The 18,455-nt window shown below is 37.6% G+C and overlaps 1 protein-coding gene across 1 annotated transcript in view; it reads left to right on the plus strand.

Annotated features, from left to right (window-relative positions):
• Positions 1-16,587, plus strand: part of LOC110701787 (probable plastid-lipid-associated protein 4, chloroplastic) — a 37,758-nt gene extending 21,171 nt beyond the window's left edge. The window contains exons 8-10 of the mRNA XM_021879414.1: positions 15,091-15,167; positions 16,181-16,258; positions 16,393-16,587. Of these exons, the coding sequence (XP_021735106.1) occupies positions 15,091-15,167; positions 16,181-16,258; positions 16,393-16,465 (228 nt within the window). The 3' untranslated portion in view covers positions 16,466-16,587. The remainder of the gene's footprint in view (positions 1-15,090; positions 15,168-16,180; positions 16,259-16,392) is intronic.
• Positions 16,588-18,455: the final 1,868 nt, after the last annotated feature.

Raw genomic sequence — 18,455 nt, forward strand, 5'->3', positions numbered from 1 at the left:
GTGATGCATACTCGAAGTGTGTGCTAAGACTAGTGAGTGTAGGTGACATGTTAAGACCCGTGTCATGACCATGGGACTTAGTGCCTAAACTCGAACATTGATTCAATTAATCATTATTGTCAGTAAAATTAACCGAATTAAACAGAAAATTGATTAATTAGACATTAGGTGATGACTCGACAAATAATCCGAACTGTCGGCCAAGCGACAGAACTGGCGTCGCATTATGGTGATTGGCGCCAGACAATTTAGTAAATGTCTGGCACTACACACTATAATGTGGCGCTACAGCTAAGACTTTGGCGCCAATATTGAAGCTTCGGTCTGGGACTGTTTTCGGTATTATTAGTCAACTGGGGTATGCCTAAAGTCGTACTAGGTCAATTCCGATTAAAAAAAAGACTTTATTGACTCAAATTAATTAATTAATTGATTAATTAGGCAAAGTTCTTTAAGTCATTAATTTTAGTCTCAACACAAATCAACAAACAGTTAAGAGAAACATAGAATATATATGCACAACAAAAAATGCACAATTAGTCAAGTAGGCACAATATGATGCAATGAGTTTGCAACCTAACCATGGCTCTAGTTCTCTAAAGTTCGGGATATGGTTTAGTTAATAGAGGGTCCATGGTTAATTGTCCGGATGCACCGCGCGGAAGCCTAACCGTGAAGGGTTGGCGCGAGTGGATGGGACACCGCGAGTTTTAGAAAAAACTCACTTCCATGGTTTGGTGAATTCAACATCTCGGATGTACCCTTTGTTGCCAGGAGCGTTTAATCGGGTAGATGGAGCATGAATTCTCAGAGGGTTATGTCCATATGTAGAACACATATGGGTTTCAGAAAAGTGAGAAAAAATTCAGTCAGGAAGTAGGATCGAGCAAACAATACGAAAAACCAGTCGAAATTAGAACGCATATTTCTGGCTTGGTATTGGGGGAAATTGGCGCCAGCAAACAGAGACTGGCGCCAACTTTTAACTGTAGCGCCTGGCGCCAATACTAGCGTCTGGCGCTACGGCTAAAAGTTTGGCGCCAAGCTCTGGCCCCTGACGCTACTTCCCACATGCCTCAGCAGCTTTATGTGCTTGATAAAATCTTCAAGTTTCGCGCGGTGTTATTTCAGTCCTAGTTGTGAAAGACATTCCTCAAATTTCCTACGTGTAAAATCCTATATTTTTTACTCATTACGGATGGTCTTTCCAATGAGAACCTTTTTATGCACATGATAATAATTTTAATCAAAATTAGGCACATGAAATACTTAGAACTTTTCGAGTCTCATCCACTCATTCTAAATCATTGCCGAAACAAATTCAGGAATTAAAATAGAAATCCTCCCCAGTGGAGTCGCCAAAAACTGTAGGAAATAATTTCAAGCCTTTAAATCCCACTAGCTTGAACCCCACTGTGATCATACACTAAAGTATGGTGGCGTTCAAAAGGGAAGAAGATAGAGCAAAAGAGTCGCCAACAAGTTTTTAAGGAACTTGTAAACCGTTCACAAGGTGAAGGTTACACCCCTTAACGATCCAAGAGATCGTCAACTCCATAAGGTCATGAACCAAATAAGGGTCCGGGGATGAAGGTACAAATCCAACCTAAAAGAGATTGAATCTGCCCTAATAATAGGCCTTTACTTTATTCTGCTCGTATTCATGTGCGCTTTCTGACTAACATGCAATCAATAGGATTAACCCTTAACCTGTTTATCTATGTTGGTTGAATATAATGCACAAATAAATCTATTATTGGCGATCACTTGAATTTATAATCACAATTAACCCTAACAAGATTATTAATTATCTTATTAAGCGTGATTACAAGTACCAAATTCCCTTTAAACATGCAATAAAAGGTGATCAAGCAATAACAATATAAAATATAATACATATCAAGCAACATAATAAATAATCAATATCATGAATAATAGAATTATAATCATAAATAAAATAATCATCATCAAAATAATTATAACAATAATAATATTAATAATCATGTTCATGTTAATATTAAAGCATAATAAAAATAGCAAGATCCTAGGCATGATACTAACAAGATTAATAACAAACCCTAGCATGTCACTAAGCAATAAAAATCAAATCTTTAGCCCTAACATGATACTAACAATCATAAATATTAGGAAGAGAATAAAAGGCATCATAACAATCATATTTAATATTAAAAATACCCTAGACATGATACTAGGAATATCATAATAACAATGTAAACATGATATTTACATCATAATATCAATAAATCAATAAAGTACTTACTTTGATGCCTCGTACCTCTTTCTAATTACAAAATACACACGTTAGTAACTTCAAGGAAAATAATAATCAAACAATTAAATTAAATAATTGAAAGAGAGATTAGGGACCAAACCCTCATAAATTAAAACCTTTCACGTCTAGGGCGAAGGCAACTTCGAATATGGCTAGATGTATCTAGATCTTGTGAATGCGGAATTTTGTATGAAAAAGCAAGAAAGAATTGAATGCTAAAGAATACTTGAGAATAAGAGAATTGGTGAATTGGTGAATTGGTGAATGTAGATGATGATGAATTCGTGAATGTAGATGATGAATGAAAACGGAATTTTTGATACGATATTTGTAGACAAAATTATCCAAAAAAGATAATTTAACAAAACAGAGTCTGACGATCGCAAAACAAAATTGGCGCCAACCCTGGCTAGCTGGCGCCAGGCACCAGTGGCTAGAGCCAGGCGCCAATGGCTAGCGCCTGGCGCCAAGCCTGGTTCCAGACGCCAAGGCCTGGGGTTGGACGCCAAACTGGATTTCAACGCGTTTTTGAAAATCTGATAAATTTCCCGTACTGTAAGATAAAATAATATAACTTCTTTGAAAATGCTATTTGATCTTGATTAAAACTCTGAAAAGTCAACAAAGTCAACTTATCAATGCTAATTGAATTACGAATGAAAAGAACCTTCTAGAAGATTCTAGAAGACTAAAACCATTCCTAATTGCATTAGGAATGATAAATCATATTAGGCCCTCCCCTAGATCATTGGGCCGTACATAAAGCTCAAACCGGGCCCAGTTTAGTAAATTGGTCATAACTTCCTCAATATTCATCGGAATTGGGCTTATAATATATCGTTGGAAAGGTCTTTGCAAGCCCCATCCAACTACACCACTATTGGACCCATATCATGGACCAACCAAACTGGATTTGCTGTTTTCTTAAAATAAAGTTTTAAAAATCAGGGAGAAGAGAAAAGAAATAAAACTTTCCGCTACACTAGACCTTTCCACACTTCGTTTCATTCGATTGTGATTCGACGTGAAAGGTACTCATCACCGATTTTGGTTTTGGGGAGACACAAATGGGTGTCTACAGTTAGGTATTTTCTCAATTTGTTTTCGCAGCTTGTATGTACTCAGCTTTGCTGACTGCGTGCTTTTGTGTGTGTCTTTCTTTGGTCATGGCCTTCGCCTTTCAATGACCCTGTGATGATCCAATTTTTACACTTGTAATATTGGGGAGCAGAATAACCACAAGTTCTTACACATGCAGCATTCATCAGGGTTGTGGGATCTTGAGTAGAGAGTTGGTTGTTTCCATATTATTTATTTTGCAAAGTTTGAATTTAATTTAATTTGTTTTTAGTTGATGCTAATTCTTTTGAGTTTGAAGTTATTAGGACTCTGAATTTAAACACTTACTACTTTTATTGGGTTTTGAATAAGGGCCTTAATGGTTCCAACTTGTAATACTTATTTAGATTTAATTCCTTTGTTTTGAGGTTTATTTTAAACTATTTTGGTTTTCCGCTGCAAATTTCTGAGATAGCCTTAACGTTTGAACACGTGGCGGTAGCACACCAGTAATTCTCTTGAAATTATTCAGGTTATATACAGGTTTCTCACAGGTTTTTAAGAGAGAATTATTGGGGTGTTACAAAGTGGTATCTGGGAGCTTAGGTTAGATTTAATTACCACTAAAGCCAATTAGCTTAGTATGACTTAGGCGCCTATTCAATGATTTAAAATTTTAATTTTAATGACAAACTTTTTTTTTTATCCATTTGAAACTAAGTATGTTTTAAACCATTTTATTTAAAATAAATTTGAATTTTTTTTTTCTACTTGGTGAGTTTTGGGTAGACTTAAGAAGGGAATGCATGCATACATCATACATATTTTATCTCTTGCATTTAATTATCACATGAAGTGTTATTTTCTTATTTATTTAACATGTTATAATTATGTTCTAATTGATTTATTTCTATGATGGGCTTGTGATATGCTTTTTGAATGTTCGTTGCGTTGGGTTAACGTAGAAAAAGGATGAGCGACTCAGTAATCACGTCTGAAAGCGTGAGTAATGATATTAGGAACAACCCCATTGCTGTGTCTGAAGATGAGAGTGATACTCGAAGTGACAATACTGTAGAAAGGTTTGAAAAGATTATGACGCCAACTAATCCAGATGAGGAAGACTTCCAGTACTTACACGAGTTTAAAACAACAAAGAATAAGAAGCATAAAATTAAAACCTACCAAAGAATGTTCCATGATTATACTCTTACTGAATTTCCAGATAAGGATGAGCTTGAATGGTTACAACCACCACCTGAAGATCCAAATGCTGGGAAGAGATCTACTAGAAATCCAAATCCGCTCTACAAGTCAATTATTATTGAAGACTCAGATGACGAAAATGACCTTGATTTTGATGTTAATAATTACAATGAGAAGAGAGATAAGAACAGTAATGTGATACCTTGACGATTATTTTTGTTAGGGTGGAGTTAGCATGAATAAGGAATTTGCCATTGATAATATTTATTAGATCCTCATTATAGTCTGATTTGGATGATTAATTTTAATATGTAGCTAGTGCTACATAGTCTTAATTTGGGATTGATACCTTTATATAAGTTATAATAAGAAGTTGATATTTTATTTTCAAGAGCTTCATTTCACTTTTATTTGAGAGCAAGAGCAAGTTTAATTTTTGTAATCATATACTTTTTGGGAAAATCTCTTAGTCTATAATCGAACTTAATAAGAGTGTCGCGGGATGGGAATTTTTTTTTCTTTCTTAAATTCATTTAATCCTGCGTATGAATCGTGCTTATATTGTGTGGTTTTGCTTGGGACAAGGGGGTGCAATCTCAAGGTGCCCTTTTGAACCAATTTATGTGATAAATATAATATTGTGATTCAATTAATATGTGTGAATAGTATTTGGATTTCGTTTAAAATGGAGTGCATATTTATTTTATTTCAGGCGTAGAGCTAGAATGGCCGAGAACGCTGCCTTAGCTGATGCTATTCATTTGTTGGCTGAAAATGTGATCCAAAACCAGGGAGACCAAGTCGACCCCCAAGCTGAAATGTTTAAAAAGCTGGCCAAGGTTAGACCACTAGTTTTTAGGGGAGGTGTTGACCCTACTTTCCCAGAAAACTGGATTCGGGAGTTTGATTAGTTGTTCGTGGCACTCAACTGTCCTGAGGGTATGAAAGTGGACCAGGCCGCTATGTACCTTAAGGACGAGGTTGATATATGGTGGAGAGACAATGTTGTGACCGTTAGGGCCAAACCTAACTTTGGGTGGGAAGTGTTTAAGACCTCCTTGAGGGACAAGTTTTACCCCTCATTCCTGAAGAAACAGAAGGCTCAGGAGTTCATAAGCCTGGCAATGGGAAACATGTCAATCTCTGAGTACTATAATAAGTTTATGACCCTTTCTAGGTTTGCTCCTGAGGTAGTACCAACTGAAGAGCTGAAGGCTCAGAGGTTTGAGCAGGGGTTAACTGACGAGTTACAGAAGGACCTAGCCAGAAAAGTTTTCAAAACCCTTGACAAGGTGTATGAGAGAGCTGCCCATCTGTACCATCTGAATACTAGGACTGCTAGTGCGAGTGCTAAAGCTGGGGAAAAAAAGGAAGGATTTTGGGAAATCTGAGAACCAGGGTAATTTCAAGAGGTCTAGGAATGGGAACTCGTTTGATAGGGGTAACCAAAATGTTAGTAGTTCTTCCAATGCTAACAATGGGGAGAGAACCTACCACTGTAAGAAGTGTAGAAGGAACCACCCTGGGAGAGACTGTGATGGAAATTTGGTGACCTGTAGGTTCTGCAACAAGAAGGGACACAGGGAGTATGAGTGTTACACCAAACAGAGACAACAGGGAAATAGTGGGAATGGTGGGAACACCCAGCAGAGGCCTAACAATTTCAATAACCAGGGGAATAGGGGAAATGGTCAAAATGGGAAGTTTGGGAATGGTAGCAACAATAACAACAGGTCTGGCAATGACAACAACAACAACTCAGGCAACAATAACTCAGGCAACAACAACAATGGGCATCAGGCAAGAAACAACACTCCCAGCCGCTTGTTTGTGATGAGCAAGGGAGAAGCTGAGAGGTCCTCGGATGTAGTTATTGGTACATTTTCTATCCAATCTATCTATGTCAACACTCTATTTGACTCTGGAGCAGCTTATTCTTTCATTTCTACTTCTGTTGTGCGCAAGTTAAACTTAACTGAAGCGAGTCATGTTGATGTGTCAGTCAGTCTGCCTACGGGCAAACTTGTTCATTGTAATAAAATATTCAAGGGCTTGCCTTTGAAAATAGGAGAAGCTATCTTTCCATCAGATCTTATTGAGTTTAACCTTGGGGACTTAGATGTAATTCTGGGGATGGATTGGCTGAGTTTATACAAGGCTAAGATAGACTGTGAGATGCAGAGGGTACAACTAAGTGATCCTTTGGGTAAGAAAGTGTCCTATAGACGGTTAGGGAAGCCTAAAGGTTTTGGGATCATTTCTGCGATGAAGGTGAAGAAGCTAGTGAATAAGGGATATACATTGTACTTTTGTTGTGTTCAAGATTTGAGTATGAGTGAGAATAGGCGGATGGAGGATGTGCCCATTGTGAATGAGTTTTTAGATGTCTTTCCAGAAGATATTTTGGAAATGCCACCTAAGAGGGAAGTTGAGTTTACCATTGACTTAGTTCCAGGAGCTGCACATATCTCCAAAGCACCGTAAAGAATGACACCGGCTGAGATGAGTGAACTAAAGGCTCAATTGCAGGAGTTGTTAGACAAGGGGTTCATTAGGCCCAGTGCATCACCTTGGGGAGCACCTGTGCTATTTGTGAAAAAGAAGGATGGAAGTTTGAGGCTATGTATTGATTATAGAGAGTTGAATAATGTGACTGTAAAGAATAAGTACCCTCTACCTAGGATAGATGACTTGTTTGACCAACTGAAGGGGGGGAGCGTGTTTTCAAAGATTGACTTGAGGTCGGGGTACCATCAGTTGAAGGTTGCAGATAAAGACATTCCAAAAAAGCCTTTAGAACTCGGTATGGACATTACGAGTTTACAGTCATGCCTTTTGGGTTAACCAACGCACCAGCCATATTTATGGACTTGATGAACCGAGTGTTTCATGAGTATTTGGATAAATTTGTAGTTGCGTTTATTGATGACATTTTGGTGTATTCGAAGAATGAGGAAGAACATGCTGAGCACTTAAGAACTACCCTTGAAACTCTTAGAAAGAACAAACTGTATGCTAAGTTTTCCAAGTGTGAGTTCTGGTTGGAGAAAGTGGCATTTTTGGGGCATTACATTTCGAAGGAGGGTGTATCCGTAGATCCTGCGAAGATCAAGGCGGTGAGTGAGTGGCCTACACCTAAGAATGTGACTGATGTTCGTAGTTTCTTGGGATTAGCTGGATATTATAGAAGGTTTATCAAGGATTTTTCGAGGATAGCCAGACCCATGACTACTCTTATGAAGAAGCAGAGCAATTTTGAGTGGAACGAGAGTTGTGAGTCATCTTTTCAAACCCTCAAAGAGCGATTAACCACTGCACCAGTGCTGGTATTACCTGGTATTACCTGATGGGATAGAAGGATTCGAAGTGTATAGTGATGCCTCGAAGCATGGTCTGGGATGTGTCCTACATCAGAATGGAAGGGTGATCGCATACGCATCGAGACAACTGAAGAAGAATGAAGTCAACTACCCTACCCATGACTTGGAACTTGCAGCTGTTGTATTCGCTTTGAAGATTTGGAGGCACTACCTTTACGGTGTTTCTTGTAAGATCTTCACGGACCATAAAAGTCTAAAGTACATCTTTACCCAAGATCACTTGAACATGCGGCAACGTAGATGGTTGGAATATCTTACAGACTACCATGTCCACATCCAGTATCACGAGGGAAAGGAGAATGTAGTTGCGGATGCCCTTAGCAGAAAGTCGAGTCATAATGTCAATGTTTGATTGTGGCCAATGAATTGTGTGAAGATATGAGGAGATTGAACCTTGAGGTTATCAACAAAGGAGAGTTAGAGGGATTACTGGGTGCTTTAACCATCCAACCTTCCATATTTGAGGAGATTAAAGAAAAACAACTGGAGGATGAGTCATTTCAGAAGATTAGAGATCGTGTGACTAGTGGTGTGGAGACTGAATTCAAGATTCATGAGGATGGGAGCTTAAGATACAAGGAGAGATGGTGCATACCACAGAAGTGTGAGGATATCAAAAGGAAAATCATGGAGGAGTGCCATAATACACCATATTCAGTTCACCCTGGGGGCGATAAGTTGTATAAGGATTTGAAGGACTTCTATTGATGGTCGAATATGAAGAGAGGAGTGGCTGAGTTTGTGTCTAAATGTCTGACGTGCCAGAAAGTGAAGATAGACCACAAAAGACCCATGGGAAAGGTACAACCATTAGAAATACCAGGTTGGAAGTGGGATTCCATATCCATGGACTTTGTGACAGGCTTACCAAAAACTCGTACTGGGAATGACACGATTTGGGTGATTGTAGACAGACTTACTAAGTCAGCGATGTTCATTCCTATCAAAGAAACCTGGAAAAAGAAGCAGCTAGCAAGCGTCTATGTGAAGAATGTCGTTTGGTTGCACGGAGTTCCCAAGGACATAGTGTCAGATAGAGACTCGAGGTTTCTATCAAAGTTTTGGCAAAAAGTGCAAGAGAACCTTGGGACAACATTGAAGATGAGTACTGCCTTTCACCCTGCAACCGATGGTCAGACTGAGAGAACAAACCAAACCATGGAGGACATGTTGCGAGCTTGTGCTTTAGATTTCCAAGGAAATTGGGAGGATCACCTACCCTTGATCTAATTCTCCTACAATAACAGTTACCATGCAAGCATCAAGATGGCACCTTTTTAAGCATTGTATGGAAGGAAGTTCAGAAGCCCAGTTTGCTGGAATGATTACAATGAACGGGTTACTTTGGGTACAGATTTCATTGAGGATATGGTGGGCAAGGTGAGACTAATCCAGTCGCGTATCAAGGCAGCACAAGATAGACAGAAGAGTTATGCTGACTTGAAGTGAAGAGATGATGAGTTTAATGTTGGGGACAAAGTATTCCTTAAGGTTTCTCCAACAAAAGGTGTGATGCGATTCGGCAAGAAAGGGAAGCTTAGTGCAAAATATGTGGGTCCGTATGAAATTCTTTAACGTGTGGGGAAAGTGGCTTACAAATTGGCTTTGCCAATGGAGTTCGAGAAAATGCATGATGTATTCCACATTTCCCAACTGAAAAAGTATGTGCCTACTCCCTCGTAACTCACCTCGTCAAACCTTGTGTGTCTTTCTTTGGTCATGGCCTTTGCCTTCAATGACCCTGTGACGATCCAATTTTTACACTTGTAATATTGGGGAGCAGAATAACCACAGGTTCTTACACATGCAGCATTCATCAGGGTTGTGGGATCTTGAGTAGAGAGTTGGTTGTTTCCATATTATTTATTTTGCAAAGTTTGAATTTATTTTAATTCGATTTTAGTTGACACTAATTCTTTTGGGTTTGAATTTATTGGAACTCTGAATTTAATCACTTACTACTTTTATTGGGTTTTGAATAAGGGCCTTAATGGTTCCAACTTGTAATACTTATTTAGATTTAATTCCTTTGTTTTGAGGTTTATTTTAAACTGTTTTGGTTTTCCGCTGCAAATTTCTGAGATAGCCTTAACGTTTGAACACGTGGCGGTAGCACACCAATAATTCTCTTGAAATTGTTCAGGTTATATACAGGTTTCTCACGGGTTTTTAAGAGAGAATTATTGGGGTGTTACACCAACCATCCTTTCTATTTTCCACCATGGGACGACCCACTTGATAGCAAAATTGCGAGATTCGAAGACCTTTCTCCACCCATGGCGCCCAATTTTAGGGAAGTGTTTCTTCCTCCTCACAAAGCAATTGGGAGTATACTTCTCAATATTGTCCGGAGGGCTAATTAATTCTAGCCTTTCCATTAGCCACATCTGTAAAAAATTGCAATGCAATTAAATTATTATTACAATACAAAAATATATATTTTTTTATTTCTGTAATTAAAAATATTATTTTTCTACCTGTAATAAAATTGGAGAGCCGCGAAAAGGTGCTTTTGGGTTCCTTTTCAATTCATCAAGACTAATCATAGTCTCTCCAACTATCAATGGCATTGGATTTCTCCCTGATTCAATTTGTTCTAGAACGGTGGTTATAATTGATTGGCCTTCATTATTTTTACCACTACTTAGAAAAAATTGATTAAGCATGCAAAATAAGAAAGCCCTTATTCTATATATATGAAAAGATTCAGAAAGAGGTTTATCAAAATAATGGCGTGCAAATTCTTTCAAATTAACTATGTTGCCATCTACTATTTTTGATAAATCCCTTTCTTTTAAATTAAAGAAGCGCTAAAAATCCTTATAATAATATGCATCTACTCTAGGGATTACTATGAGGTCTATTGCAGGGAAGCCTAAAATAGCACCAAATTCTTCTGGAAAAGGGCTAATCTCATCATACCCTATTCTAAAACAATGAGTATCAACATTCCAAAATTCTAGAGCGGTATGAATGAAGTCTAAGTCAAGATCTACCCCTTTTATGCCATATATTCCCCCCAAGTGAAACAAATCTAATTCTTTTCTTTCTCTAGCATTAAGAGATCTACACCATTCATGAGTGTATTGGGTAAAAGTTTTGGTGACTAGAGACATGGTATTATTTTCCTAAGGCAAAGAATTATTTTATTTGCTGGAATTATGAGAAGAATCGGTTAGGCAGGGGGCTATTTATACACAACTTGCGAGAAGTTTTAATCAGGATGAAATACGGAATCAGCGCCAATTGGCTTCAGACTCCGTAATTGGCGCCAGCCGCCAGCGCTTGGTGCCACACGCCAAGTGTAGCGCCTGGCGCCAAGTTGCCACGTCAGGCGCGCTTGCTTAAATCGCGTTTTTTTACCTTAAACTCGAGTCGGCTAATGACTTTACGGCTCTGATTATCTTTTCTAAACATCTTTTTATCCTTTTCTTTTATCAATTAATATAGCTATTATATTAATTATATTATTCTTTTTTGGATTTTATTTAGAATAATTTTAAAGTTTTTATACACACAAGCTTTTAGTTGATTTTTCCTTTTTTTTTATTTTTTTCTTTTTTTGGGGAGAGATTCGGATACCCTCCATCAATAATAAAATAAAATGACGGAATTTTTGCGCAAAATTGTTTTTCACACTTTTTTTTTCTTGCACACACAAACATGCACATAATAATAGCAAACATCAATATACTTGCAATAGTATGTATGTACAAAATATGTCTAAAAATGAGTTTTAACTAAAAGGCAAAGTTCTATACAAAGTCAAATAAATAATAAGCACAGGTACAAATTACCTCGCGCAATAGCTGTCAAAGAACCCATATGATGGATAGACATACAGGGTGGCACGAGCTCAGTAGCATCATCCGGACAAAGCAAAACCAAGTCAGTGGAGCATTACTTGGGGGCTACTTAACGAAAGATAAGAGCTGAAAAGGCGTACCGCCACATCCTTAGCCGGTACAGGAACTGGAGTTAATAACGGCAGTAGCTCCTCTCCATAGCATCACCCAGGGATCGCGCAAGATCACCAAGGGGGATTAGTTCCCTTTGACATACTCAACAATTTCGCGGCGCTTGGACACTCAGCCACTCGGTCGAATTGTTCTACCTTTTTTGCAATATATTTTGGGCTCCTTGGTACGCCAGTTAGCCCCTCTAAGCAATTTGACATGATTTTTAGTTATCGGTTTGATTAGGTAAAGTGATCGACCTGATGAAAGATCGTCTCACTTAGCTTAAAGCGCCTAAGCATTGGCTCATTAACAAAAAAGCACCGACATACAGGTTCAAAAGCAAAAAGGCACCGACATACTGGTTCATTTGCAAAAAGGCACTGACGTACAGGTTCAAAGCAACGGAATCGCCGACGTACAGGCATAGCAGGAGCAAAGTTTAGGCGAAATTTAAAGATCGACAGGCGGAGATATTCACTAATTTCCTTTGGAAAATTAGCATCGAATGAGGATAGCTTCGGGCGAGGAAATCTTTGGCAACATTCCCTAGCTTGTGGAGAGTTATCACAAACAACTGGAGATTGTTTCAAGAGAAATAATCTTCGATGGTATTCCCTGGCTTGTGGAATATTATCAATGCGGATGAGGATTTGTTTCAAGAGAAGCAATCTTCGATAATGTTCCCTGGCTTGTGGAATATTATCATAGCGGAGGAGGATCGTTTCAGGCGAAGCAATCTTCTAATTTGGAAGCAGTTACGGGCGTAGCGGTTTTCAAGCGGGATGGCATTCTCTAGCTTGTAGGAGGTCATCAAAACAACAGTGAAGCGGCAACAATCGGTTACTTTCAGAGACGTGTGCTCGACGGTGCAAGATACGCATTTCTTAACTCTTTTATCTGTTTAACTAACGCTAGTTTTGCAGGTATCGGCGTTGCAAGAGTGATTTAGGATCGCAGAACGTTCTGAATCATTCTCCGTCCCTATTGATACTTTGACTTTTGTTTTCGAAACTTGCGTTTCTCCAAACTCAGTCAAAGTGGGGGCTTCTGTAGACACCCATTTGTGTCTCCCCAAAACCAAACCCAGTGATGAGTACCTTTCACGTCGAATCATAATCGAATGAAGTGAAAGTGTGGAAAGTCTAGTGTTGCGGATAGTTTTAATTTCTTCTCTTCTCTCTGTTTTTGAAACTTATTTTAAGAGAAAACAGTCAATCCAGTTTGGTTGGTCCATGATATGGGTCCAATATTAGTGTAGTTGGATGGGGCTTGACAAGAGCTTTCCAACGATATATTATCAGCCCAATTCCGATGACTATTGAGGAAGTTATGGCCAATTTACCAAACTGGGCCCGTTTTGAGCCTTATGTGCGGCCCAATGATCTAGGAGAGGGCCTAATATGATTTATCATTCCTAATGCAATTAGGAATGGTTTTAGTCTTCTAGATTCTTCTAGAAGGTTCTTTTCATTCCTAATTCAATTGGCATTGATAAATTGACTTTTGTTGACTTTTCAGAGTTTTAATTAAAATCAAAAAGCATTTTCGAGGAAAAGATACGATTTTATCCTCCAGTACGGAAAACTTATCTGATTTTCGAAAATGCTTTAAAAACAGGCCTGGCGCCTGAAACCAGGCTTGGCGTCTGGCGCCAGCCATTGGCGCCTGGCGCTAGTGTTGGTGCCCAGCGCTAGTTAGCCAGGGTTGGCGCCAGCTCTATTTTACGTGCGCCAAGTGCTCTGTTTTGATATTTTATCTTTTTGGCTGATTTTCTCTATAAATAACGTATTAAAAACTCCGTTTTCATTCACCTACAATCAGTTTTCATTCGCAATCATTAATTCTCTAATTCTCTCTTAATCATTCACCAATTCTCATCAAGTTTTCTTGATTATTCATCTCTCTCTTTCCTTTTTCTAAACTTTGTTTTCAAATACAAAATTCCGCATTCATTAGATCTAGAAACACCTAGCCATATTCGAAGTTGTCTTCGCCCTAAACGTGAAAGGTTTAATTTCTGAGGGTTTGGTCCCAAATCTCTATTTCAATTATTTAATTTAATTGTTTGTTTATTATTTTCCTTGAAGTTACTAACGTGTGTATTTTGTTATTAGAAAGAGGTACGAGGCATCAAAGTAAGTGCTTTAATGGTTTTAATTGATATTATGATGTAGAAATCATGTTTATATTGTTATTATGATATTCCTAGTATCATGTTTATGGAAAAAGTTATGATATCAAGTATGCTTATTATGTTTCCTGCAATGTCTTTTATTCTCTTCCTAATATTTATGATTGTTAGTATCATGTTAGGGTTAAAGATTTGATTTTTATTGCTTAGTGACATGCTAGGGTTTGTTATTAATCTTATTAGTATCATGCCTAAGATCTTGCTATTTTTATTATGCTTTAACATGATTTATGATTATTTTAATTATAATTTATTTTTATGATCATGATTTATTATTATTTTATTTATTGTTGCTTGATTTTATATTTATTTTTATTGCTTGATCACGCCTTTATTGCATGTTTAAAGGGAATCTATACTTGTAATCACGCTTAAATAAGATAATTAATAATCTTGTTTAGGGTTAATATGATTATAATTTCAAGTGATCGCCAATAATAGATTTATTTGTGCATTAAATTCAACCAACATAGATAAACAGGTTTAGGGTTAATCCTATTGATTGCATGTTAGTCAGAAAGCGCACATGAATACGAGCAGAATAAAGTAGAGGCCTATTATTAGGGCAGATTCAATCTCTTTTTGGTTGGATTTGTACCTTCATCCCTGGACCCTTATTTGGTTCATGACCTTATGGAGTTGACGATCTCTTGGATCGTTAAGGGGTGTAACCTTCACCTCGTGAACGGTTTACAAGTTCCTTAAAAACTTGTTGGCGATTCTTTTGCTCTATCTTCTTCCCTTTTGGACGCCACCGTACTTTAGAGTATGATCATAGTGGGGTTCAAGCTAGGGGATTAACGCTTGAAATTTATTCCCCACAATACTTTACTCAATAATGTTGCTATTAATTACATAATTCTTGCATAATATGTAGCCTGCAATATCATCATGTTTACTTAGAAGTGGCTAGTGATCTTGAAGTGCTTCTGTTTAGATATTCTTTTTAATATTTCTGCCTTGGTAATTTCAACCATTGTGTTTACATTGGATGGTTTTCAGGTAACGGCAGAGCTCTTGCCGATAAATTCAAGAAAAGTGGCTGTGAAATTAGATTTTCAGAATACTGGGACTGGTAAGTAATCTTCTTTTACTACAACTTATACTTGATTGTATGATGTTAAATTAAATAAAATTGACTAGAGTGATACTTGTACGAGAAGTCCATTATCATGAGTTCTAGTTTCCATATTATTATGAATTACTTCCATTCATACTATGATAAATTTGTGCCTTTATGAATATTATTGGCGGATGTAGAATATCTAGTGTGGAGGGGCACTAAATAAAAAAAATAAATAAAATGCTTGTATAAGGGCTTGAATCTAAGACTTTTAGTCCAAAATCAATGCATTACCACTATAACAAAGCAAATTTATTGCATTAAAATTGTATTTAACCTATAAATTCACATATTTACTTCAATAAAAAAATAAAAAAATAAAAAATAAAATTTGGGGGGGGGGCGGTGCCACCCATGCCCCTTTATAGATCCGCAAATTATGATGATTAGTAGATGTACAATATTTACCATGAAATGTGTTTACATGAAATGTGTTTATAGCGCGACTTCACTTTTGTAGATACCTGTGAAGCAGGGCCGGCCCGGAGGGGTAGGCCTCGAGTGCGACCGCCTAGGGCCCACGCCAGAAAGGGGCCCAAAAATTCAAAAAAATAATTCAATTTGCATAGTTGTAGAATTTAAACTGTTTAAACTGTAGTTTTTACTCGTTAAAAAATAAGCTACTTTTAAGAAAGATAATAAATGCATTTAGTTAGCAATTAACATTAAATTGCTTATATGTCAATTAGGTAGAGATAACTATGCAATATAACCTCCTCTTCTTCTAATCTTCCGATTTTATGAGTATCTGTTTCAAAATATTAAGATTTTCAATTACACCGTTTCATATTTATTCAATTACCGAAATATTATGCAAAGTTATTACTCCAGTATTGTGTATGGAGACTTACTATTCAAATAATTTAAGTTATTTTCGTTGTCTTATATTTAAAGCTATTGCGTGTAAAAAAAAATGTTTACGTAAGGGGTCGTTTTCTTACATTATGCCTAGGGCCCATAAATTTCTAGGAACGGGGATGCTGTGAAGGCACCAGAAAGAACTCAGTATGGCTCTCTGGATATTACTTACTTGGATGAGGATCTGAGGTAAGTAATTTTTTTTTTTTTTTTTTTACTAATATGATTAGTTTTATAATCAAGTGAAATTGAAAGACCTGCTCTATTGATGGATACGTCACTCATGAAAGATGTTTTTTTTTTTTTTTTTTTGGCTTTTGCAGAGTATCTACAGGAGACAAAGGAAATTTGTTTATATTAAAAATGGTCGATCGATTGTACAAAGTCCCAAGATAATTTAATTAGTCTGAAAGGTGTATATGAAATTGTAATTTGTAAGCTGTATATGTAAATTGCCTAACACAAAGTGCAATTTCATATATATATATGATCTTCAAGACCATGAATACATCATTTTTTATTTTTATGTAGTTGAGATTAAGATCCCAAGCAGAACTGTTGAACGCTATTTCGATCAGATTACTTGGATTTATCGCTATTTACACCTTCACCTTCAGTGGCATGCGCTTATTGTAGACTATGGTTTAGATAGAATAGTTCTGATAGTCTGCGGTTGCTAATATATCTAGCCATATTATGTGTTAGATACTGTAAACTCCTTGGATTGGAGTGTATTCCATTGATTCATATAAATAGGGTTACAACGATCCTTCCTAATCTCATTAGGAAATCTCAAAAGATAATTACAAAATATTCACAAATTATATCCTTCTATACAGTATCGACAGAATAATTATCATATTCTATCACATCCCCGCAGTCATAGCGGTAGGAGGACGTACGCTGAGACTGGATCTGAATTCCAGAAATAGTTGTCGAGGTAGGCTTTTGGTGACAATGTCTGCAAACTGATAACGAGATGGAACGTGCAAGACCCGTACATGCCCCAACGCCACCTTCTCACGAACGAAATGAATGTCCATTTCAATGTGCTTGGTGCGTTGATGCTGTACGGGATTATGAGATAGATAGATTGCACTGACATTATCACAATAAACAATAGTTGCCCGCCGAAGAGGACAATGTAACTCTAAAAGAAGGTTACGTAGCCAACATGCCTTGGACACAACATTTGCGACGCCCCTGTATTCTGCCTCTGCACTTGATTTCAAAAGTGTAGGCTGACGCTTAGATGACCAGGAAATAAGATTGTCCCCTAAAAAGCAACAATAACCTGAGGTCGACCGACGGGTGTCCGGGCACCCGCCCCAATCTGCATCAGTATAAGTAATCAAGTTTGTAGAAGTAGAAGGATATAAATGTAACCCATAATCATTGGTGCCCTTAATATATCGCAGAATGCACTTCAATGCATCATAATGAGGCACTTTGGGATCATGCATGAATAAGCAAACTTGCTGAACTGCATAAGCTATTTTAGGGCGAGTAAAAGTGAGGTACTGTAACGCTCCTGCAAGACTATGATAAAGTGTTGGATCATAAAATTTAGGACCACAGTCAGCACTAAGTTTGGACTGTGTGTCCCCTGGGGTCGCTGTAGGCTTACAACTAGCCATACCTGCACGCTCTAAAATTTCTCTAGCATATTTCTGCTGTGACAGAAACAAGAACGAAGGAGTACGAGTGACAGCAATGCCTAGAAAGAAATTCAGAGGGCCCAAATCTGTCATTGGAAACCCAGTGCGCAAGTGAGAAATGATGCGTTCCCGTAGTAAATCTGAAGATGTAACCAACACAATATCGTAAACATATAGAAGCAAATATGCCATGTCTTTCCCATGTCGGAAAATGAATAAAGAGTTATCACTCTTGGCAATAACAAACCCCATCTGCAAAAGATAGCTAGCAAAACGATGATACCAGGCCCTTGGAGCCTGTTTAAGACCATATAGAACCTTACGAAGCTTGCAAACATAGCCTGAGAACCTCTTGTCAACAAACCCAGGGGTTTGATGCATGTACACACACTCATTCAAATCACCATGTAAAAAGACATTATTAACATCTAATTGATGAATAGACCACTTACGAGCCATAGCTAAACTCAAGACTGTGCGAATGGTGGCCGGCTTAACAACCGTACTGAAAGTTTCATCACAATCAACACCTTCAACCTGAGACCTGCCATCACAAACTAAACGAGCTTTGTGTCTTTCAAGATCACCATTAGCATTTAATTTATGACGAAACAACGACATGCAATTGACAATGTTCACCCCCGTAGGTCTAGGAACCAAATCCCATGTCCCCGTTTCAATTAAAGCACTATATTCATCACGCATCGCGGCATTCCAATTAGGGTCGG

This window comes from Chenopodium quinoa, unplaced genomic scaffold, assembly GCF_001683475.1.
Source record: "Chenopodium quinoa cultivar QQ74 unplaced genomic scaffold, ASM168347v1, whole genome shotgun sequence".
NCBI lineage: Eukaryota > Viridiplantae > Streptophyta > Magnoliopsida > Caryophyllales > Amaranthaceae > Chenopodium > Chenopodium quinoa.